Below are 24,729 nucleotides of genomic sequence, written 5' to 3'. Positions count from 1 at the left end.
GTAATGTTTTTCAGTACCTTCTATTTACTTAACTTCTGGAAGTGTTTCCAATGTTCAGTCAATTTTGCTCAAATGTTAACAATCTATCTGGATAAATATTCTCGTCTAATTTCTGTAAACCTTTTCATTTAAGGCTCATGAAAGTTTTCACCTGAAAAGATTGAGAAGTGACATAAAGAAAATGGAAAAACAACTGGCCATTGCTGAAGTGAAGCAATCCCAAGCGGAGAGTGACCTCATGGCTAACACCAATGATAAATTAGCTGAAGCACTGGCTCGTAAAAAGGCAGATGCTGAAGATGCAGTCAAAGTGCTCTCAGAGAAATTGCACAAACTAAAAGATGACTATAGAATTTTTAAAGCTTCCACAGAAGGTGACAAATGCACAACAATATTCAAAGATATTTAAAGTATTTTATCATTTATTTTCTTGTCTTATAAATTACAGGGTTCCTTCAAAGAAGATAATTACTTCCCTTGTTTATTTGTTTGTAAAATGTTTGACATGTTTTGGATGTTCCTTCAGCGTTGAAGATAATTTACATCCTAGTCCATGGTGGGAAGGGGGGAGGATAGGAGCGGGCAGGGTTTGAACCATCGATAAGTCTGTCTGCTGCCATCCTCTGTCGTCTGCAGGAGGTTTTGATCTAGTGTGCAATAATCTTCAATTCTGAAGGAACATCTGAAACAAACAAAATAAATGTATTTAAGTTTGTGAATTCTACAACCTTGTTTTGTCCTTAGACATTCTGAAAATCTAAAATATATATATTTTATATTATTTATCTATATCCAGTTGCTGAGAAAGGTACAAAACGAAAACTTCATGGACTTGTAGTCATTGACGTATGTATTGTTTCATTGTTTGGTAGGAATTAACATTCTTAGTGTTGGAGAGTTTGGTCAATGCTAAGTTGATCACCAGGACTAGTCTCCAGTGTTATGAAAGTTTTGAAAGTTGTTATATAAAGTAATATTGTGTTGGGAAAAGGCCAAGGGCATAAACTTCGAACTAGATTATAAGAATCTGTGACTGGATAATGGTGGAATATATTTTATTTTGTAGTCTAGTTTAAAGTGTATGACAAGATTACAACATAGGAGTTTCTTTCAGTCCGGCCCTCTGCTCTAAAAGATTTGATTCACAGACACATTTATTTTTATTTCAATAAAATAATACACTCTTCTCACAATAAGAATACAGAAATCCAACATGAATATGATTAATACTCCCATTATATATCTTTCATGCAAGGTTGTTAAATATCATATAATTATGACCTGACTAGGTACCAGAGTTACTTCTCCCTTTAATACTCATGGTCACATCATTGTTCACAATCTTTCACTTTAAAAAATCCACACCATCCAAATTCACATCTATAATTGAAATTAATTAGGAACTAACAACTTAGCCTACTGATTTAATTCATTCCGTCACCTCTAGCCAATGTGGGGAGACTGGACACCGTGGAGCAAATGTTCTGCAGACTGTGGCGAAGGTGGTTTCAGTGTCAGACGGCGAGAATGTGATACTTTGCCAGATGTGCCATGTGATGGCATTAGCTTTGATATGAGGCCTTGTAATACTGGTTTAAAGTGTGAAGGTCAGTCACCTTGGGTTTATGAAAAGAATTTTGAAAGAATCTGTTTATTACCAATAGAATAGTTATAAATACCATTCAGGGAAGATGGCTAAAACTTTAATTACTAGAATGTGTCAACTTTGCATCATTGAAAATGATTTTACAGGACAACTATATAAGCATATGACTACATACATTTGAATTGAGGAATACAAAAATGTATCCTGAACCTAAAGAAAATGCTATAAATTATTACTTGTTAGATTTCTTGCCCATATCTAGAACCATTTCCTCTTTTTTTTTAAGCTACTTAATATGTTAAATATTCTAAGCCAATGTTTTAATAGAAATAACAATATATTTAGGGCTTAGATATATGTTATCTTATCTTTTGGATTATGTATATTTCCCTAATTCCATTATAAATATGTGTAACTTTAGTGTTGTAATATCTATATAATGAGGATGCTTTTTTGTTGTTCTGAGTACTGCCAGAACTGCTAGATAGGTAATAAGTTAGATAGCTGTAGCCAATCTTTTTTTTTTTTGCTATAATAGGACTGACCCACAGTTTTGTTTTTATTATATAGTACATATTATTAATTTTTTTTTTCATGTTGACATTATTCATTTGAATAGTAAGACTCCAAAATTGTATAACTTCATTCTTTGTAACCTTTTCTGAAAAGTGAAATGTTATACTTATTCTGTGTTTCTTATGGACAGCTCAGTGGCAAGATTGGGGTGCATGGGGACCCTGCTCAATGACCTGCGGCAAAGGAGTTCGTGCCAGGAGCCGTGTGTGCATGACTGGGGACAAAGAAATTTCATGTAAAGGACAATCCTCCAGTCTAGAGAAATGTACTTTACCTCTCTGTGAGGTTAGTCTTCGTTGCACTTAGGACAGATATGGGATGTGTGGCTGAGTGGTTTAAACTGCTTGGCTACTAACAAGGGGTCTGGAATTCAATTCCTGACTCAAGCTGAGTTGTATTTGCTGTGTGCCTCCCGCTACACATCCACTAGAGATTAGACCATATTGCACTGAGCCTCCTGCTACCCGTCCACTAGAGATTAGACCATATTGCACTGAGCCTCCTGCTACCCGTCCACTAGAGATTAGACCATATTGCACTGAGCCTCCTGCTACCCGTCCACTAGAGATTGGACCATATTGCACTGAGCCTCCTGCTACCCGTCCACTAGAGATTGGACCATATTGCACTGAGCCTCCTGCTACCCGTCCACTAGAGATTGGACCATATTGCACTAAGCCTCCTGCTACCCGTCCACTAGAGATTGGACCATATTGCACTGAGCCTCCTGCTACCCGTCCACTAGAGATTAGACCATATTGCACTGAGCCTCCTGCTACCCGTCCACTAGAGATTGGACCATATTGCACTGAGTGTTGTAGCATGATAATTGTGCTATACAAGCGCAATAATTTATTTATTTTAGATATCGCTGCCATTGAACAACATACACAATGTCTATAATATTTCAAACATTGTGTAACTGATTTCTTCCAAATAGATTTATTACAGTTATTTTCTTTTTTTTAACTTAAAAGATCTTATTTACATTGTATACCAAAAAATGTTTAAAAAATTGATTACCTGTGGTCAAAGTTTTCCATGCAAGAGTATTAAATGAAATGGATCATATTTCTTTGTATACAAAATATGACTTCTTGTGAATTCCCCAGGAACAGGTAGTAGACCTACAACCCTCTGACAAAAGAAGTGTTGTCAGTTCTCAAGGAATTCCTAAAGCTCCTTTGATAGTTGTACCTAGAAGTAAGTAGATCTTAGTGTCTTGCTTACCTTAGGATTGATGTCAACATCTGTTCATCTGAGTCCTCATTTGCAGGTCATACACAAAGAAATCCTTTGCTCAACTGGGACTTGACCTTTGAATGAGGTTTTGATTGAGAACCACATGAGGTTTTCTGGACATGTCCTCCAATACAATGAATCTTCTATCTCAAGAGTTGCAATGACATGGAGGCTGATACAAGGAAAGTGCAAACAGGCATGTTCTTGTATAACTTGGTGCCGCACTTTCACAGAAAACCTCAAAGCAGTGGGCACCATCTAGGGAAAGGCTGCAGACGTGGTCATTGATAGATCCCTATGAAGACAGCTTGCCACCCAATGCTCCAAACAGCACAGGAGGATCTAAGTCAAATAAGAGTTGAATAGAAATGTGTTTTTTTAACCTAATTTTTTTTGTATTTTTTTTTATTGCTAAGGAGTTAATGTAACTTGTTTTTTTTTACTCAGATCCTGTAAGTTTGCAGAGATTCCCATGGTGTCCATTACTTTTTGTTTATTGAATAGATAGCCAAAGACTTTAATGAATAAAACCTATGCTGTTCAATTAATCATTTTGTTCTATTTTATTTCACTAGGTGGTGAAGCTATTGCTCTGCAGCCTTTTGTATGGGGAGTTTGGGGTCAGTGGGCAGCTTGCTCTAAGAACTGTGGAGAAGGGCGTCAGATCAGAGTCAGAGCATGTGTAGATGAATCCAAGACAGTGCTGATCAAAGTGATGGTCAACCACTGTGGAGCTGGAAGTGATGCTCAGTCCAGGACATGTATGGGCCCATGTCTAGACCCAGCTTATGTTGGTAGGTATCTCAGGCCTTTATGCAAGCAAAGATTGGTTGACGTATCATTTTATTTATCAACTAATCAATCACAAACTGATAAGCTAATCATTAGGATGGCTTCTGATTGTGTGGTATTCGCTCTAGACTGTCGCTTGCCACCATGCCCTACCATCCTACTGGAGGTTTGGGCTTGGATGTAATAATCAATAATAGTAAACAAGTAAAACAAACAAACTTGAATCATTGTACTTATTTACCTATCAAACACAGGCTGATCACTAATCATTTTACTTTTTGTACTCCAAAAAGCGTGGGAAACGTGGTCGAGAGGCTAAGTGTGCTTGAACTTGGCTTGGCTTGGCTACCTATGAAGGTGGCTCGAGGTTCGACACCCGACTTGGGCAGAGTTGTATTTACTGAGCGACTGAAGGCAGCACGGAAAAACCTTCTCCTAGATACCCCCTCCACCCCACTGGTCTACAACTGAGATTGGACCAAAGCGCTCTGAGCATGCTATAAGCATGAAAGTAGCTCCATATAAAAGCCATAATTTGTTTTTTTTTACTCTTCACAAAGAAAGAAAAATAAGTTGTGGTACTGTTGTTGAATTGTTTATTAGAGAAATCAAAGAAAAATAAGTTGTGGTATTGTTGTTGAATTGTTTCTTAGAGAAATCAAAGTCTGAAAAGTGAAAAGCTCAACCAAAAATTAATATTCTATCTAAATATTGCAGCATAATTAAGAAAATATATATTGTTCAAAAAATAAATAGGATTCTATTTTTCCATGTGGTTACTTATAGGTAAAAAAAAAAAGCTGGCCTATTTTGTTACCAATATTCACTGTAGTTTGGGGACAATCTCCCCCCCCCCCCCCAAAAAAAAAATTACATTGATAATGAAATAACAGAGTTGTTTTTTGTTTTTTAAATAAGCAAAACTTCTTTTTGCTTGCATACTTGTCTCTTATAGCTTAACAGCACAATACTAGAGACAGAGCATTAAAAATCTTATCCAGAGGAAAGGAAAATATATGTGATTATAGTTCCCAGGCACAAACATACATTCTTTCTGTTTACCCTGCCTACAGCAGCTGTAGGAGTAGGAGCTGGTGGTGCTGCACTTGCAAACTATGACGATGCCCATGATGGTGCTTACATTGTAGAACAAGAGAATGGCGAAGGACCCAGAGTTGTAGTCAAACCCAAAGTTGGTGAGTGCTTTATAAGAGCTTAGAGATTATCATGGAACCCCTGATTATTTTTCTAATTATTGTCTTTTTATTTTGCATCCTTTCAATGTCATTCCCTGCTGACCCATTTCCTGGATAGAAGATAATGTAATGTACCTTACAATACAATGGTTGTACAAACTAACTACCTGTTAGTTAGTGTGTGTCAAGTTATTTTTGAGATCACCATTGTATAGGTCATTTAAAAGTATTTCATAAAGTGTGTCATCAATAAGTCAGAAAATTATTTTTATCTCAGAAGCATTTCTAATAAAAATTCTAATTAATATAAACAAATTTTTATGTCCTCTTATGTTAACATTTGTAAAATAAAAAAAAATCTGCGGGAAAAAAACATTTTTTTTTTTTTTTTTTTTTTTTTTTTTTTTTTTTTTTTTTTGAAATTACACTATGTATATATTTTGTTTTCATCTACCTAATAGATGGTTTTCAGTTCCTGCAATATGTGTTTAGGACTGCTGGAAGTTTGGGCTAGTCTTCCTTTCTGAAGGAATGTCAAGATCCTTTTAAAACAAAATGTGACATATTTAGAATAGGGTTAAGATAGAATTATAAAATAAATTGACAGTTACTTCCAAGCATTCAAGCTAATAACATCTATCCACAGCCACAGACTTGATACTGCCATATTTGTTGCTTTATAAACTGTTAACTCACACACAAATCGTACAATGATTAGTATGAGTTACCATATCTTGGAATGTTTCTCCAGTGTGACTCATCTAAGTCCTTGTAGTTCACTTTCACATGAACAAACATTACAGCAAACAGGACAAGAGATCATTGAGTCATTTTTGTGTTGTTTTTTCCTTCATATTCAAACAAGAACTTTTGTATCTCATGATTGTTGTGGTCTTACAGATGAAAACTCAAACAAAGTTGTTTTGGCAGAATCTGCTGAAGGGGCTCCAGTTGTGGTAGCTGCCTCAGGTAATGTTGTTTACATGCTTGATAGTCAGTGGCTTAGCTAGGAATTAGCCATCATTTAGGGGCCTGGGGGCTTGACTTCTTTGGGGCCCCTGCATTTTGCATAATATTTAATGTAAAAAACCCCACTAATTTGGGGGGAGGGGGGGAAGGTCCAGGTGGGATTTTCAGATTCTCCCCCACCCTAGCTATGCCTCTGTGATAGTTACTTCAGCTCATACAAATATTTCCTTCACTAAAGAATGTCTTTAACTTGTAAATAAGATAAATACTAATTTTTCATTTAATAATGTAAATATCCATAATAAACCTGAACCATAATGTTGCAATCACTATTGCATCTGTACACCCAGCTTGAGTTCAATATAAATACAACTGATCAGACTAAATTTCCATTGACCATTATGATGTAGTCTCTCCTGAGAAAAAAAAACTTTGAATCGCTTCTTTTTTTTCCCCCATTTAGCTGACAGACAAAAAATGATTTAAAAATCTATCCTGAAATTCAAAAGATAAGTTATAGATTTTTGAAACTTTGTCAAGAGATTTGAAATCATATATATATATATATATATATATATATATATATATATATATATATTTATATATATATATCATAACTGTTAGTGAAAAAGCAAAGATTGAATTATCCCTGATTAATTGAGCAAGGCATTGTTTAGAATCATTTACTTTGTTGTATAATGCACCTCCTTGTTAGTTCAAAAAAATCTTGATTATCCTTGAAGAATAGTATGTTTACACATGCAGAATGCAATTTAAAATATTTTCAGGTGCAGCTGTCGCTACAAGCAGTGATGAGGATGAAGAAAATTCAGAGTTATCTCCCTCTACTATTTTATTCATCATTTTGCTGATTTTGTGTGTCATTTTGATTATCATAGCCTTCTGTATTTGGTTTTGCTCAAGGTAAGGCAACAAATGATTGCAAAAATATTTCATAAAGTCCCACTGTACTTAAGATAACAACATTATTTGCTGGTTGGGTGATATGGAATGTTGCGTTTTTTATTGTTTGGTGTAGGTTTTTACTCTGTCAATTTCCTGTAAGCTCTAAGCATCCATTAGATCAGGTAGGCGGTGGCATATTATCACCTAAATGTGTGGGAGCTGCTCAGATTGAAGAGAGTGTTAGCTGATCAGTATCGTGTGAAAACTTTTCTTCCCACGGCAAGCGGGATACCAATCAAGTTTGATTTATAACCTGAAAGTGTTGCCTCCCTTGTATATCTGCACCAGAGTTTCCTCTTCAGGGTGCATTTTTTAGTCTTAGGTAAAGTAATAATGGATAACTCATGCATCCTGATGCCACTCTGAACCTTGATGATGTGATCCAAAGATCTACACATGACATTTGTTACCAACTCAGTTGCAGAAACTGTTAGAGGAAATATAGTAAATAATCCCACTGGCTGATTTTTTCCTCAAGGTTGTCTTTATAAGCCTTCATATCACAAGGTAGTGGCAGGTTTAGATCAGAGTACCACTAGCTTTGTCATTTCAGCCAGATGGAGGATGAATGAATCCCCCAAAATTATCCTTTACGGTCAACTCGGGATGGACACAAGAAAAACTGGTTGTCTCCACCTCTGATATCAAATGGGAACTTAAAGCAGGAAACACTCATGTTGACTACTGGAAAAACATAGCCCTAGATTGCGTTATGTGGAGAGAGATGGTGACTAAGAAAGCTATGGACAGCAAAAAAGCTTTGGCCTCGGCTCTGGAAGAAAAACTTGCTAAAAAGAAACAGCTGGTTCCTCTACCACCAAACTGAATGCCACCTTTACCTGCATAATATGTGGATAAGAATATGTCTCTTCATAATCAGTCAAGCTATACAGTCACATGAAAAAGTGTTCTACAAGACATACCATAGTCATTCTACGACTGAATGAACCCAACAACAGCTATTCTCCTAGATGAATTACTTTACTAGGCTGATAAGCTCCATGTGTCCATAACTCCTAAGTTAAAAAAGGAGTTAGAGTGAAGGAGGAAAGAAAAAGAAGGAGGCAGTTTTGAGCTTCAAAATGAAAAGAGAAGTTTAACGTCATGACAAAATAGTTGAATAGTGTTCACAAAAATTTATTGCATTATTTTTATTTTTTTTAATTGTAAGAACATATTTTGTTTTAGTTAATCACAATATCTTTTGTCAATGCTTATTACCTGATAATTAGATTCTACTTTTGTTTTAAGTTCATTCAAATCTCTAGTACTTGAATGCAAGCAAAGGGATGTAAGCTTAAAGGAGGATTTAAAAAAATGCTTCATCAACATTCTGGTATCAGAGTCTCTCATTTCTCATCTGTTCTATGACTATCCCCATAGGGGTGCTGTGACAGTTTGTGTAACCATCCTCCCCCCCCCCCCCCCCCCCAATTTTCTTGGTCAACAGATGCTCTTAGCAGGATATCAAGAGCGAGGTTGGTCCATACTTTTATATTAACTGGCCAGCTTTTCTTTTTTGGATGAGCCTTTCTTCGTGCTCCCGCATATATGCCATGAAAGAAGACTTTTGAAAATGAATCATGTCTAACAATATGACTGAACCAGCTCAGCTTTCGTGTCTTCACTGTATTGAAGAGTTCCACCCTTTTGCCAGCCAGAAGTGTTGCCTTGTAAATGACAAACTTATTTGTCTTCTTTTCCTGGTGTCTGATACCCAGCAATTTTTCTTTAGCATTTACTCTCAGAGGCTTGAATTCTTCTTTCAACCTCAGCGTTCATTGACCAACTTTCAGAGTATCAGAATAAAGTTAATTAAATGGAGAATTGTGACTACTTCTGTTTTAGTGTCATTAAAGTTACAACTGAAATATTTTGAACCCCCATAACTAGTTTAAGAAGATCAAATGTTAGAAACTCAACTCACACAACAAACCCACAACACTGGCCCACTGCTGACTCTAGTGTAGACACAACCTACAAAACCATCACTAACTCCCTGTAGAGATGCAAAAATACAAATTAAAAAGTCTAGTCCAATATGCTGTGGCAGCGAAACAACTGCGAAATGCAGTAATGTCTTAGATACTCATCCTAATCAGGGGTACACAGATGCACCTCAAAGAAATGTTATATCAGCATAATAACCAAAAAACTCCATTAGCTAAAAAGCATTGCAACAAAGAAAATGCATTTCAAAAATTTTGCACCTAACAAGAATTGGTGCTAGAATAATATAACCTATGCACCGACTGTAGCTGACTCAAGTATTGTTTGCATACTTGATATTTACTTTCTGTTTTGTTTCACTCAGTGATGCTTTCTATTTGGTCTTGTATTATTTTTTTATTCTTCTAGGCTTGATGACCTCAAGCTGAAAAAGACTAGAGAAGCTAACCAACCATTCTATAAAGATAGTCCAGATGTTGGCAATGATCCCTACAGTAAAAGTGCTACTGCTCCAGTCTATGGTTTAGTGAAACCAGTCAACAAGGGAGATAATCAAGGAGCACCAACTCCATTTGGGATGGGTGAGTTCTGTTTTCCTAACCAAAAGTCAGGGAGTAATGTATCCATTGTTATGACATTTTTTCTCATGTTATAGTTTTTTAAAATTCTTGTTATTGCTTGAAACTTGAGAGTGTCATTTTATGTTGCTCAGTTATAAAAGACATGAAGATTACCAAGTGAATGTGCCTTTTTTTACCTGTACATTTATCCTTGAACATAAAGACATTTGTATCTAAAGCAGAAGTAATATCCGCATGAACACGTCTCTTTGCCTCCCACCTTTTTTAAAACAAAATTATTTTCTTTAAATTTACTTGTGGCCTTGTTATGAAAAAGTACAACAGCAACTATTTCTTAAAATAAAAATATACCATTACTGTAATAGGAAAAGGTCAAACCCTTGTTCTTAATAGTTAAGCTGGTTTCTTACAGTTCATCAAAGCCTGACTGCACATTGACTTGTAATCTTTATGTCTCCAGACAGCGATGAGGAAATGAATAGATTGAGGTTAAAGATAAAAAAGCTGCAGGCCTATGGTCTAACTGCTAATGTAGCCAAGGAGAATACAACATTGAGACGATTGAGATTGAAGAGGAACTTGCGATAAACAAAACAAGTAATGTGTTTGAAATTTCTAGTAGGCTATGGAATTTGAAAATACTACTAGGACATCACAATTTTTCAGAAAATAATTGATAAGCTGTCAGTATGGTTCACTTGATAAAATGTTGAAATTATCAATCAAACGATATTTTTAGTGTACAGTTTGTTTTGTTGGTTTGATATTTAAATTCGTTTTATAAGCTTTTTTTTTTTTTACCTCTAGTTCAAATGTTTTTAAATTTTGAAAATTCTGAAACTTGATCTCTTATTTCCTAGCTTCGTCATATCTAAATTATAGTATCACACACCTTATCCTAGCTTGTCAGATCTATACTGTAGTATCACACACCTTATCGTAGCTTGTCAGATCTATACTGTAGTATCACACACCTTATCCTATCTTGTCAGATCTATACTGTAGTATCACACACCTTATCCTATCTTGTCAGATCTATACTGTAGTATCACACACCTTATCCTATCTTGTCAGATCTATACTGTAGTATCACACACCTTATCCTATCTTGTCAGATCTATACTGTAGTATCACACACCTTATCCTATCTTGTCAGATCTATACTGTAGTATCACACACCTTATCCTATCTTGTCAGATCTTTACTGTAGTATCACACACCTTATCCTAGCTTGTCAGATCTATACTGTAGTATCACACACCTTATCCTATCTTGTCAGATCTACACTGTAGTATCACACACCTTATCCTATCTTGTCAGATCTATACTGTAGTATCACACACCTTATCCTATCTTGTCAGATCTACACTGTAGTATCACACACCTTATCCTAGCTTGTCAGATCTATACTTTAGTATCACACACCTTATCCTATCTTGTCAGATCTATACTGTTGTATCACACACCTTATCCTAGCTTGTCAGATCTATACTGTAGTATCACACACGTTATCGTAGCTTGTCAGATCTATACTGTAGTATCACACACCTTATCCTATCTTGTCAGATCTATACTGTAGTATCACACACCTTATCATATCTTGTCAGATCTATACTGTAGTATCACACACCTTATCCTATCTTGTCAGATCAATACTGTAGTATCACACACCTTATCCTAGCTTGTCAGATCTATACTGTAGTATCACACACCTTATCCTATCTTGTCAGGTCTATACTGTAGTATCACACACCTTATCATAGCTTCTTTTCTAGATTTTAGAACCTCACCCCTTACCATATCTTGTCAGATCTATACTGTAGTATCACACACCTTATCATAGCTTCTTTTCTAGATTTTAGAACTGCACCCCTTACCCTATCTTGTCAGATCTATACTGTAATGCACACCTTACAATAGCTTGTCATGTCTAGATTTTAGTACTGCACATCTAACCAGCTTGTCACATCTAAGAAAGTTTAAAAAATTAAAGGATTAATACATCTAAAGCTAAAGGCATCTAAGTGCAGATGAGTATGTAAAGCTTTACTAAATTTAGAAAGCCTGGAGGATAAAAGACTTAAAAGTAAGGTAGCAATTATACATAAAACACTGAATAATAATATAATAATAATAAAATAGCCAGAAAAACACAAAGATAAAGGTGCATTCCTCAATCCATATGCTAGGACAAATTTGTACAAATGCTCCTTCTTCCCTAGTGCTATTAGAGCATGGAATGGGTAACCTGAGCCAGCCAGGAAAATCAATGACTTAGCAGAATTTAGGTCATTGGTTAATATGCATGACTAGATTAACATAGGAACGTAATCATCATCTTATTTGAAGTAACCCAATTAAAAATAATGTCAGCATTATTGAAAATAGTACTTAGGAAATGCACCATTTAATAACAATATTTATGCAAGATTGTTTATTCATTGATTTTTCAATACAATTCAAATCCATGTTCTTATTGAAAAAAAAAAAAACAATGAAGATAAGTCCATATATAATTCTATGGGCTATGAAATGTAACACTGAGATCTCAGAGAGTTAGAAAATATCTTCATCTTCACCTATCCCTTAGTCTGTTGGATCATTGGGGCACTAGATTTGTTGACCGTATTTCTCCATTCCTCTTGTCTTTTACCTTGGATAGAACCTCTTTCAATAGCAGCTCCACCCATTCTTTTATGTTGTCTTCCCAATGCTTTCTGTCTGCCTTTCTTCTTTTTCCTGGTACTGTTCCTTAAAGGAAGGTCTTTGTGAGCCCTGAAGACCTTGTAATATGGCCATAGAGTTTTAGTTTGCATTTTTTAAAACAATAATAAGCAGGTCATCATAGGTTCCAATCACTGTAGTAACCCTGTCTCTAATCTCTTTGTTTGTAAGGAGGTCTTTAAATGTGATACCTAAGATCTTTCTACAGCATCTTAATTCAATTGCTATGATCCTCCTCTCTAGCTTTGCTGTTAGTGTCCAACACTCTCAAGCATTTAAGAATGTGGCCATGAACAGACAACACATTAATCTCATTTTGGTGTTGAGGGCTATGCCTTTGTCTTTCTATCCATAGAAATAAAATATCTAATGCACCTAAAGTTTAACACAGGAGAGCTCCAAGGTGCATTTTATATTTTAATGATCCTTAATCATCCTTTTGGTTCCTTTAAGTTTGCAGATGATGTGGCTGTCCTTGCACAGCTCTCTGAGAGCTCAAACCTAAATAAACATTGGAGAGAAATTAACATACAAAAATAATTTATGCTATGACTATTTTTTAAATATTGAATGACTAAAAAAGCTGATATGAACATATATTTTGTGTGCAATTGTATAATTTGTTTGCTTGTATAAAGTATTGTCATGTGTAAAACAAATTTCTTCACAGATAATAAAGATTTTTCATTATTATTATTTGCAGTTAAACCTGATGAGAATGTACGTCCAGCACGTACACCCAGCCCTGAAACTCCTGAAGAGCCACAATCCCAGGACATGTCCCCTATTCAGCAGGAAAAACCACCCAAGAAACACAGCCGTGACTCTGCTGAAGTAGCACAATCGCGGGACGTGTCCCCTGCTCGCCCTGCAAAACCACGCAAGAAACCCCAGAAGCATTCTGAAAAAAGGGGCACATTTTTCGGTGGTGGGGGGCTAAAAAAGAGACATGAAAAAGACTCAGGGCATGAAGTAAAAGGTGCAGGTAGCGGCAGAGCTACTGTTTTAGATAGTGACTTTAATCAAGGAACAGATAGTGGAGATGAAAGCAGTGATACTAGTAGTGACCTTGATATGGAAATGGATGCAGATGAAGCAGGTGGCAGTAAAGGTGCTTTAAAAAGTGACAAAAAGAAATCAAGAATCAAAAGTCCAAAAGGATCTATTTCGGGTCAGGCCAGAAAAACAAGGGATCGGAGAGGTGCTTTAAAGGGTGACATTTATCATGAATTAGGAGCCAGGGATCGCAGAGGTGCTTTTAAGGATGACATTTATCGTAAATTAGAAGATTTGGGCCGCAGAGGTACTTTAAAGGGTGATCATGATCAGACAGCAGATCAAGATGACAATGAAAGTAGCTCTGAGGACAGTACATCTTCTTCCTCTGGATCTGATGACCATCAGCCAATCAAGAAGCATGCTCTAAAGAAACAAGCTAAAAAAAAAGAGGACATTCTCCTCACAAAATCAGAAAGTGTCCAGACTTCTTTTATTTTGTGTAGAGATGCTGAAACAGGTGACATTGGTGGAGTCTGTGAGCATCAGGCAGCAGAAGTCACTGTGAAATACAACAAAATAGAAACCTGTACAGTGGAAGGCCCTGTGCCCTTCAAGAAAAGGACACGTCTGGTGGGTAGTGATAATAAAGCTAAACTTTGGAATAGTGACTTACCTTACCCCAAAGAATCAAGGGGGAAAAAAAGGCTTGTAGGTGCTCGGCTAGTATATGAAAGCAATATGGTGCCATTTTTTGTGGACGTAGATCCATGCCAGGGTTCTTTACATCACAAATCTAATGAATCTGAAAAGTATCCACAAAAAATAAACAGTAGATTGAGCCAGGTGAAATCTTTAACAGCAGTGTCACCTCTCAGAAGACATATGGGTACTTCTTGTCAGAAATCAAATGTATCTGAAAAATGTCCACAAAAAACAAGCGGTAGATTGAGCCAGGTGAATTCTTCAACAGCAGTGTCACCTCTCAGACGACATATGGGTACTTCTTGTCAGAAATCAAATGTATCTGAAAAATGTCCACAAAAAACAAGCGGTAGATTGAGCCAGGTGAATTCTTCAACAGCAGTGTCCCCTCTCAGAAGACACGTAGGCATGGTCAAAGTTGAAACCTCTCAGAAAGAAGATACAGTTGGAGATAAAGAAAAGTATCTCAGCCAAAATCGCAAACAGATAGAACATGTTTATTTGGATAATAAATTGAAAACTCTGCCCAACAAGCAAGCAGAGGTTAATCAGTGTAACCAAGAAGCTTCAAAATTATCATCTTTAACAGTTGTTGAGACAGGGGGAGCTAATTCTTGCACAGAATGCTTTCATGGAGAAAATGGGCAGCACGCAGAATGTGTGTCAGTAACAGAAAAACTTCGATTTTTTTCTCCCCTTACTTCTCCTCTCAGCAGTCAACTTTATCTAACTTTGTGCTCTGAAGATTCAGGTCTTGTAAAGGGTATTAGTCAGCCATCTTCTTCTAAAGAGAAAGGACACAGAAAGGACAGTAATGTCCAGAATGTTATGACCGATCAGGTTTTCAGAGAAGCAAAACGATTTTCAACAGAATTACAAGATAAGGAAAAATCTTCAAAATTTAAATCTCCTCAGACCAGTCAACATGGCCGAGAAGTTTTCTTGAAGGCTGCACATCCCTATCAAACAACAGGGGAAGAAGAAGAGGAGCAGCAATCAAAGAGAGCTCAGACCCCAGAGCTGTTCAGACCATCCACTGATACGTTCAGCCTTATCCATCAGGCTCAATCTGACCTGGGCCAGGTCTTAAGCTTATCTGACCCTGAGAAATTTTCATTCGTACTTCAAGACACCATTAAGCCACAGACTGAAACCAGAAGCAAGCAGCAGTCACAGTTGTATACTACACTCAGACTTTTGAAGGAGACAGATAGTGATGCTTTTTTCTCTAGCATACAGGACAGCCATGAGCTTACAGATTACAGAGATCCTTTGGAGGAGAACAAAGTAGAAACATATTCAGAAGAAAAAGATCACAACTTGCACAATGAAACTGATATCAGAAACTTATCCTATCAGCAAAAAAAAGAATCTGTGTTGAAATTGTTGAAGACTGCTCCAAAGTTTCAACAACCTCCTTCAGGTGCGCTTGCATCAACTCAGACAGACTCAGGCACTATCTCACTGATTTCCCTTTCAGGGGATGTGGGTTCTTCCACCATAGATGATATTCTCAACTCTAATGCTAGTACAGGGAAATTCATTGAGCCCCAGGAGACTTCATCGTGGACCACAGGCATGAACCAGACTGAGCTCATGAAAACAGAGGCGAGTGAAGAGAATGAGCTACCCACAGATCCATCAGTTGATGCCAATGCTAACAAGAACATAGACTTAAATCCTGTTGTCAAAGAGCTGGAGAAGAAACAATTCAAATTGTTGAAAACTATTTGTATGGGAGAAAGTAGACTAAAGATCTATGGGAAAGGCCAATTCTGTTGTTGTAATCCCATGTGTCTTCATAATAAATCTTGCTCAGCACCTATCTACCAGAGTATCTGCTCAGCTTACAGGGATACATCAGAGCCTTTCTGTCCAAACACATCTCAAGAGTGCACCTGTGGGGAAATAATCAGAAGTGATAATTGTCTATCACATGCCTGTTCGGATCAGTTAAAATGTTTACATTCCTGTAATCTTAAGCAGGACCCAAGTACTGTTGCCAACGCTTATGCTGGTCACCAACAAGAAAGGTCTTTCTCTCCACTGGGAAGGCGAAGCTTTTCAAAGGACAAGCTACAGAAATGTGTCAGGTTTTCCAAGTCTACAATCATGGATTCATCAAACAGTGACAGCTGTCAGGATATTTTTCAGTCTAGTTCTTCTTCCACTTCTACTAGAGATGTCCCTGCCAAGGCAGATGAAAATCAGTTGAAAAAAATGCTGAACATTCAGATACAAAAGTTTCTGGAGACCACTAAATGGGCATCAACTAAAGATGTATCCGATATCCACATTGATTGGGCCAGAACTCAAAAGAATAAGAAACGCGGCTGCAAGACTTCAAGCCAGTACAGTGCAAGATTTTGTTCCGATCTATCTGATCCAGGTAAACGTGGATTATCTTCCCAGCATTCCTTCACAATGAAGCCTGACCCCTATACCACTTTTCCTTCACAACCTTGTTTGTATACTCATTTGTATCACCCAGAAAAGATAGGTAAAATGTTATCCAGTTCTCTTGAAAAGCAAGCTGAGTGTCATCCTAGCTATGCTCTGAATGACCAAAAGAGTCACCTACCCCTTCAGTTTGAAAGCAAAACCAGTGCATGGACTGATAGTTTGTTGAATTCAGAAGTCAACTATAAGAGCTTCACACCTACTGACCAGCAATTACCTGGAAACTCTGAGGGAGTTCCTCGGACTGGAGTTTGTCAATATCAACATTTTCATTCTAATACTTCAATGTTTGATCATACTAAACAGTCTGGGTTTCCACAAGTCTCAACTGATTGTTTGGCCTCTCAGAAATCAACCACTGACACCCTGAAAAGTAATTGGTCTTGTGAAATGTTACAGCATCCTTATTTGAGTAGTCCCAGAGCCAGAAATGATGACCAGTTGAAAATGTCTCCAAAAAAACATGGTGGACACTGTAAAAGTCCATCTGCTAGATCATCACAACCAAGTTCTGCCAGGTATTTAGATTCCTTAGGGCGATGTGACGTCCTGTCTCTTGATCATAAGAGAAATTATGAGAGCCGACCTAATGTTTCACTGGCTGGGCAGTCCACTGTTCGGTTCCTTGTGGATGCATCAGATGATGAGGGTGATTCGTTTGTCACTGCGACTGATGACAGCATTTTAGTACTATTGTCTGACCCCACCACGGAAAGCTTTAGGAGTATGTCCTCAGAGCATCCATCTTTTATTGCCTCCGCAAGTGAGGAAGACGAGCGGAATGAGTCCTTCTTCACCATGGAGACATTGCCAGAAAATAATAGTTTAATGTTTTCTCCTATCCAGTGCTCACCATGCTGCATCCCTGGGCGCAAAAAGGAAAAAGGTAAACCATGGTCCTCACGCATCAAGTTTTCAAGGGAAGGAAAATCTTTATCCCCACGAGCACACATTTCATGTGCCAGGAATAGACCAGCGTACAATGAACAAGCTTTTAGTTTCAAAAGAAGAGAGTTGTGTGAACAAGGCGAGAAGAGATTAGGTCAAGGTAAGGACAGGTTAGGTTTGCAGAAAACATTACTTCATAGTACTGATGCTTTACACAGGGGACCATGTCAAGAAACATTGAAGAATAGATCTTTAGCTGATGGGCATTCTGATAAAAGATTGAAAGAACTACTATCATCTAGACTATCCAAGATATCATTCTCTGATACAAGTCTAGATACTTCACAGACTAATTCTCATGTCAATTCTATCACTGGAAAATGCTCTTCCTATACAAGTTTAAATCAAAAGCAGAAATGTGATAAGCTGCAGCAAAGGCCATCAAGTTTTTCTAATCTAGAGTTCAATGTAGATGAGAAATATCCCAAGTATGATAGACCAGCATTGAACAGAAAAAGCACTGTTGAATATTATGTAGAAAAACCACACTTACACATGGCTTCCACCAACCAGAGGAAATACAAGAGATCACCTTTGATGGATACAAGCAAGATGTCATCTCATGAGTTGGCAGATGAATTTAAATCCCATGAATCACAAAGAAGATATTCAGATGATCTTAGAATGAAGAACAAACAATCCCCTAGAAGATCATCACATGAATATAAAAGTTTTCCAAGAAATGCCAAATTGGCTGAATGTAAAACAGAGCAGTCATATAGATCATTGGATGAACCCAAGTATCAAAAAAGATCATCTGAGAAATTAAAATCACCCAGAAGACCTTCAGATAAATGTGAAACGCACAGAAATAAACACAATATACACACACAATTATCAGATGAACACCACCAAAAAAGATATTCAAATAAAAGCAACCCAAGTAAAGACACCTACAACAGGAGATCAACAGAAATGTGTCAGACAGGTAGAAAAACAGAAGAACGAGAATGCACAACAGATATGATACCAGTAAACAGTTCCAATGAACTAGGCCTAAGCCCTAAGCAAGCATATTTACTAAGTAAAAAAGAACTTCATTCGTTTAGAAAATATTCATTGGAACTAGACCCACAAGAGACAAATTTGAAGAGTAAAAAAGATTCAAAGAATCAAAAAAGATTGTCAAGGGAAACAAGTCCAAGTAACCCATGGGTGTCCCATGACTCTCCACAAAGAAAATCTCCTGAAAACTACAAAGCTGTTGGTTCTGCACCCTCACTAGGCATGTCCCATTATTCAAGCTTACCCAGAAGGTTGTCCATAAATTTCAAGAATGAAAAATCAATTTTGCACAAATGTACATCAGATCAATGTGAGAAAGGTAAAACATCTTTGAAGGCATTAGAGGAGTCTAATGAAGAAACATTTATAGACAAATTTATATCAGATCATCTCCAACAAGCTCAAACTTCTTTAGGTAGGTATAATGACAATTATACATCTTTAGACAAATCTACATCAGATGAAAGTGAACAAGTTAAAACTACTTTTGTGAAATCAGATAAGTGCAGTGATGATCAAATAAATTTGGACAAATCTGCATCAGAGGAAAGCAAGAAAACTAAAAAATCCATGAGACTAGAGGAGAGCAATGATAAACAAGCATCTTTGAACAGAAGGCCTTCAGATGAGCACAAATCTAATGAATCATATTTACAAAAAAGACATTCTGATGAAAGTTTACAGACTTTATGTAGATCACTTCGTGATTCACCTACAACAAACAGGTCATCAGATGACTCTAAAATAAATCTGTATTCTCATAGAAAGAAAGTTGGTCAGTGGGAACCAGATCAATTAACTCATAATAAACAAACACCTTTAAACAAAAGGCATTCAGATGTGCAGAAATCTAAAGAATCATACTTACAAAAAAGACATTCTGACGAAAGCTTACAGACCTTATGTAAATCCATTTATGATTCACCTACAAGAAAGTATAAATCTTTACATAACAGGTCATCTGATGACTCTGACATAAATCTGTTTTTACATAGAAAAAAAGTTGGTGACAGGCAACCAGATCAATCAACTATACATAAAATGCCTTATAGTGAATTTGAGTCCTCTTTACATAAAATGCCTACAGAAAATTGTAAGCCAGATAAGATATCATCACAGAAAATATCGGATGATTGTAGGGATAAAAAATGTTTAGGTAGAAGTCACTCTGATCATTTCCCAAATTTAAAGATATCAGAACAGAAGTTTTCATCTTTTGCTTTGAAATCCAATAAGACAAATTCACACAGAATATCAAAGGATGCCTGTAAGCCAAGTTCATCTTTTCATAGTATTTCTATTGATAATTTGAACCAAGATAAAATATCCAAAAATGTTACAAAACCTGCTAAGTCTTTCAAGCGCAGACAGCAAGAGAAGTTTCATGCTCAGACAACTTCTGTCCATGGGAAGTCATCCAACTTTTTAAGATCAAATCCTGAGGCTGTGACACATCAAGTCGATCATCTGTCTTCAAAGAACAAATTACTATTGGAAGACTCAGAGCAATCTGACACTACATACTCTGAGGTCAGGACATTTTCAGAACAAATGACTAAGGAAGATTCCAGATCTTTTAAGTCTGTGACTAGCTTTGACTCTCTGTTTGATAAAATTGGCAGAGATCAGAGCCAGAATAAGCGAGAGGACTTGACTGGGGAGGGCTCCATGGTGTCCAGCAGCATGCAACATAGTGGAAACTTGCAGCCTGTAGTCCATACAAATTCTATAGCATCAAGTGCTCCTCATTTTGTGTTAAGCCAAAGGACCAGAAAATATTTTGCTATGCCAGAATCCTTGACTGATAAAAGTGGTGCTGAGGATGAGCATTTGAATTTTGGGGAGGAAGAAAGTACCAGTACACAGTTTTATGACTCGGTTCACCTTACAAGATTCAGATATAGTGCTGGAAGCCCTGAGGTACTGAGAAGAAACCCAAACTACAAACCCAGTGTTATGTTTGAGGAAACAGATTTAGATGGCTACCTGTTGGCTGGTCACTGTGTGTCAGATATTGATCTGCTGATATCTGAACATGAAACCTCTGGCAGTGTGGTAGATACCGGATATCATCTGAGCCAATCTTCCAATTCAAATGCCATCCAAACTCTAGATGAAAACATTTGCACTGAGAGTCTCTCCATTGGTTCGCAGTCAATGCAGACAGTGAACATAGTTATCCACACTTTCAATAGCAATAAGCCAGATGTGTCATCTAAGGGCTCTGAGGAAAAACCGACTTCCCCAGCCTCTATTATTTATCACTCTGTCATTTCAGATCAGACTAACTTCGAAACATTGGCAGACACCTCGACTTCTAGAGCTTCAAATATAGCTAATGTTCAGAACCCTCCCAATGATTACCTTCTAGATGATAATGAAGAATTTTTTAGCTTAAGTTGCTCTACCTTTAAGCCTGGTCCTTGCCCTAACTCTGTGCCTGGTCCTTGCCCTACCTCTATGTCTGGTCCATGCCCTAACTCTTTGCCTGGGACTAACAATCAACTTAATGACACTTCTAAACGAACTAAAGGAATGCATCGCAATAGTGATACAAGGTCATCCAGTGAAGCAGATACACTTTTCTTCAGCCCAACTGTCACTGCAAAAATTAGCCCCACTCCAGAAAAGCATTTGAGCGCAGGAGATCAAAGGAAGGAATCTATGCAAGAGCAAGAGTGTCAGTTACAACCTGATCAACTGGTCAAGGATTCTAATCAAGTGTCAGCTAATCATCTTATACTTGATAGAAATATAAAGTATGGAGTATCATCTCAAGACACACCACTTGATCTTCAATCTGATGAACATAATAATCAGCCAGTTTCTTCATTGCAAGAGACGATGTCAGCACTTGATCAGAAAGCATGTATTCAGAGAAAAGATATTCCAGTTCAAATACAGCCATTGGATCTAAGCACTAGAAGTAGCCTCCATCAGTCCACAGGTTGTGTAAACCCTTACACTCAATCAGTCCATCAATTGCCCCAGGCCAAGGTCAGCATCACGACAAGAGTTGAACACTGGAAACCATTGCATCTGAAGAAGACAACAAAATCAAAGCATAAGAAGGTATGCCCTAGTTCTGGATTCTATAGACATACAAAAGAACAGAGTCCTGAGGTGTTCATAGATAACTGTCAGGATAAAAGCTGTCAAGCTACAATATCTCAACAGGTTCAAAATCAGGGCATCATTCCAAAAGAGGACCTGAGTCAGAGCATACAATTACAGCAGGACCCTAGTCAGAACATTCACCCACAGCAGGACCCTAGTCAGAACATTCACCCACAGCAGGACCCTAGTCAGAACATTCACCCACAGCAGGACCCTAGTCAGAACATTCATATACAGAAGGAACAGATTTCAGGCATTATACCATCGCTTGACTTGAGTCAAGACTCTTTCTCACAGTCGGAAGAAAAAGTTCAAATTGAGAAGAAGATAGCTGAAAACCTCCTTCTTGAGCTGGGAGCTGATAAACTTGTAATGGATATTCAGACAGAGAATGTGAGAGTATTAATTGATGACATAGAATATGATGAAGACAATACAAGTAAGCCAAGCCATTCCAAAAATCCATTTTACTGGAACAAGAAAGAGTTGTTTTCAGAAGATCTGTTGGGTGATGACTCAGATTGGATCCAAAGTGCAGCAGAGAACACACTATCCGATGTTTCTTCTGATATATTTGAAAAATCTAATGAGATGTTTAGGTTAGCTGTAAGAAGAACTAATGCACATGTGGCCTATGAAATGCCTCATCTGCTGCAGTCTAATTCCATTGAAGAAGTCGTTTTGAATGAAGCTGAAGAGGAAGAATGCTCTACTTCTAGTGACACAAGTGACTGTACTCAACCCCCGTGTGTTTGGGATCAGGATGACATTAGTGTCCCCAAGATGACACTGCAACAAGAAGCTCATTTGAAACCACTTGGTGAGCCATCTAAAGCCTGTTTGTGCCCACCTAAACAGTTTGAGAAATATGAAGTTCAGTACAAGTCAACCCTTTTGTATGAGCACTCTCCATCTAAGGATGAGGCTTGTTGCATAAACTACATTCAACCTAAGAGTGTAAATATCTTAGCACACCCACTGTGTGATTTCAATGTAGGTGTAAACGTTGAGCTTTCTCCGCAACATCCAAAACCAAAGGGCAATGCACAAAAGCGAGGCTGTGGAAAAGATCCTTTAGGCCAGGAAGAATTGAATTACTTTGAGCCTGACAAGCTGACCAATTTAATTCACTCAAAGAGGAAATGGGGCGTAAGACTTGCTAATGTATCTCCCCAGCCTAACCAACATAGCCCCATAAGTTTTCAAGAGGCCTCATTGATCAGAGAGATATGTGTATCTGACAGAGAAACACAAGCCACCTCATTGATCAGAGAGAGATGTGTATCTGACAGAGAAACACAAGCCACCTCATTGATCAGAGAGAGATGTGTATCTGACAGAGAAACACAAGCCACCTCATTGATCAGAGAGAGATGTGTATCTGACAGAGAAACACAAGCCACCTCATTGATCAGAGAGATATGTGTATCTGACAGAGAAACACAAGCCGATCTGTCTTGCAGCTCTCAGCCTATGAAAACCCTTGAAACAGACCACAGCATATACAGAAGTTCAGTATTGAATGAGGCCGAACCTGAAGAATTTACAGCCAGTCTAGTTTATCGATCTCAAAGCTCTGATCAGTCAATTAGGCATTCAACTCAAAGCACATGCTCTGCTGACTACTTCACACAAGGTTTGGTCAATAACAGTCAACAAGGCCGGTATGTCAGCCCAGTGAGGGACGTCTGCAAACCAAGTTTGAAGAAGATTCAAGACTCATTCGTGACCTCCTCACATTATAAAGTGACTGCTAAGCTCGAAAAGAAAACGGAGCGACTTGCGCATGCTCCGCCTTCTGCAGCAGAGGTCGGCATTAATGTAATCAGACAAGGTCAAAGGTTAACCCAAAATAGTCTGCATGCTGTTGAGTTTGGAGGTTATGGGATCAACACTTCACCATCCTCTGACAGACAGGACAGGCCACAGAGTAAAGGAAGTTTCTCGAGAGAGAAAACAAAGAATGCTCATGTGCTTGCCAATACCCAGTGGGACCACCAGCCTGGTACTTTGACATCATTCAGTTCGCCTGAGGCTCTCAAACACCAAATGCAACAACAGTTCCCTGATGTAGCCAGACATAGACGTAGCAGAAGTCAAAGCAGAAAACAAAAATTCAACTACAATTAAGTTCTTTCTTCTATGAAACAAACTTTGTGAAATGCCATTTAAAAAGTTCATAATTCTAAGTTAGCAAATAGACTTGTTGTAACTTTAAAAAACTCTATGTTTGTCAAATATTATGATCAACGTATTAGTCCCTGATTAGAGATCTGTTGTCCTCCTTAAAATAACTTCAAGTCTATAGGTAATGAATATTGATTGACCTGAGCTAGTTTTTCATCATGGTTATACATGGCTATATTGTTTTCATTTTGCTATTTCTTTTGTATTTTGTAATTCATTTTATTGCAGCTATTTGTATCTTCTCTGTTTCCAGAGTTGGATAATTCTGTTGATAATACATACATTATACACTCCAAATGTTTCTAGATTTATTTGAGAAGAAGCTGTTTTTGGCTTGACCTATAGTAGTTAGTCATGTAGTGCTGTGCTTTCTATATATGTAGAGAGTAGAGGAAATATACATTACATACTTGGCACTGCGTTAAGAAATGTCACAGATGTGCCTACTCCATACAAGTCCAAATGTATGCACACACCATCTTAAGTAAGAAAGGGAGATGCACCCAAAGATGTGATCCTAGATTTAGTATTAGTGCTGCTCACATATGGCTTGTAAAATGGATATATTTTATGGGTGATTTTCCTAGAGTAGCTGATGTAGCCTATCACATATACAAAGTACTGAAAAGCTGTGTGTTTTAAATAGAATAATTTTTTAATACACTGTTTAGCACTGCAGAATTAAATTCTTATTATGTATGGACAAGAC

At 37.4% G+C, this 24,729-nt stretch overlaps 1 protein-coding gene across 5 annotated transcripts in view; it reads left to right on the top strand.

Annotated features, from left to right (window-relative positions):
* Nucleotides 1–24,726, top strand: part of LOC106072850 (uncharacterized) — a 28,866-nt gene extending 4,140 nt beyond the window's left edge. For 4 of the 5 annotated variants that reach the window (XM_013233296.2, XM_056007614.1, XM_056007613.1 and 1 more), the window contains exons 4-14: nt 134–374; nt 797–846; nt 1,448–1,607; nt 2,313–2,467; nt 3,295–3,385; nt 4,000–4,218; nt 5,290–5,412; nt 6,313–6,381; nt 7,170–7,305; nt 9,706–9,878; nt 13,306–24,726. In XM_013233296.2, coding sequence (XP_013088750.2) covers nt 134–374; nt 797–846; nt 1,448–1,607; nt 2,313–2,467; nt 3,295–3,385; nt 4,000–4,218; nt 5,290–5,412; nt 6,313–6,381; nt 7,170–7,305; nt 9,706–9,878; nt 13,306–23,963 — 12,075 coding nt within the window. In that variant the 3' untranslated portion in view covers nt 23,964–24,726. The remainder of the gene's footprint in view (nt 1–133; nt 375–796; nt 847–1,447; nt 1,608–2,312; nt 2,468–3,294; nt 3,386–3,999; nt 4,219–5,289; nt 5,413–6,312; nt 6,382–7,169; nt 7,306–9,705; nt 9,879–13,305) is intronic. The other variant, XM_013233298.2, reaches the window with a different exon arrangement.
* Nucleotides 24,727–24,729: the final 3 nt, after the last annotated feature.

The sequence above is a fragment of the Biomphalaria glabrata genome, chromosome 13 (assembly GCF_947242115.1).
Source record: "Biomphalaria glabrata chromosome 13, xgBioGlab47.1, whole genome shotgun sequence".
Taxonomy (NCBI): Eukaryota; Metazoa; Mollusca; class Gastropoda; family Planorbidae; genus Biomphalaria; species Biomphalaria glabrata.
The sequence above is the reverse complement of the archived record's forward strand: the minus strand, read 5'-3'. Positions and strand labels throughout refer to the sequence as shown.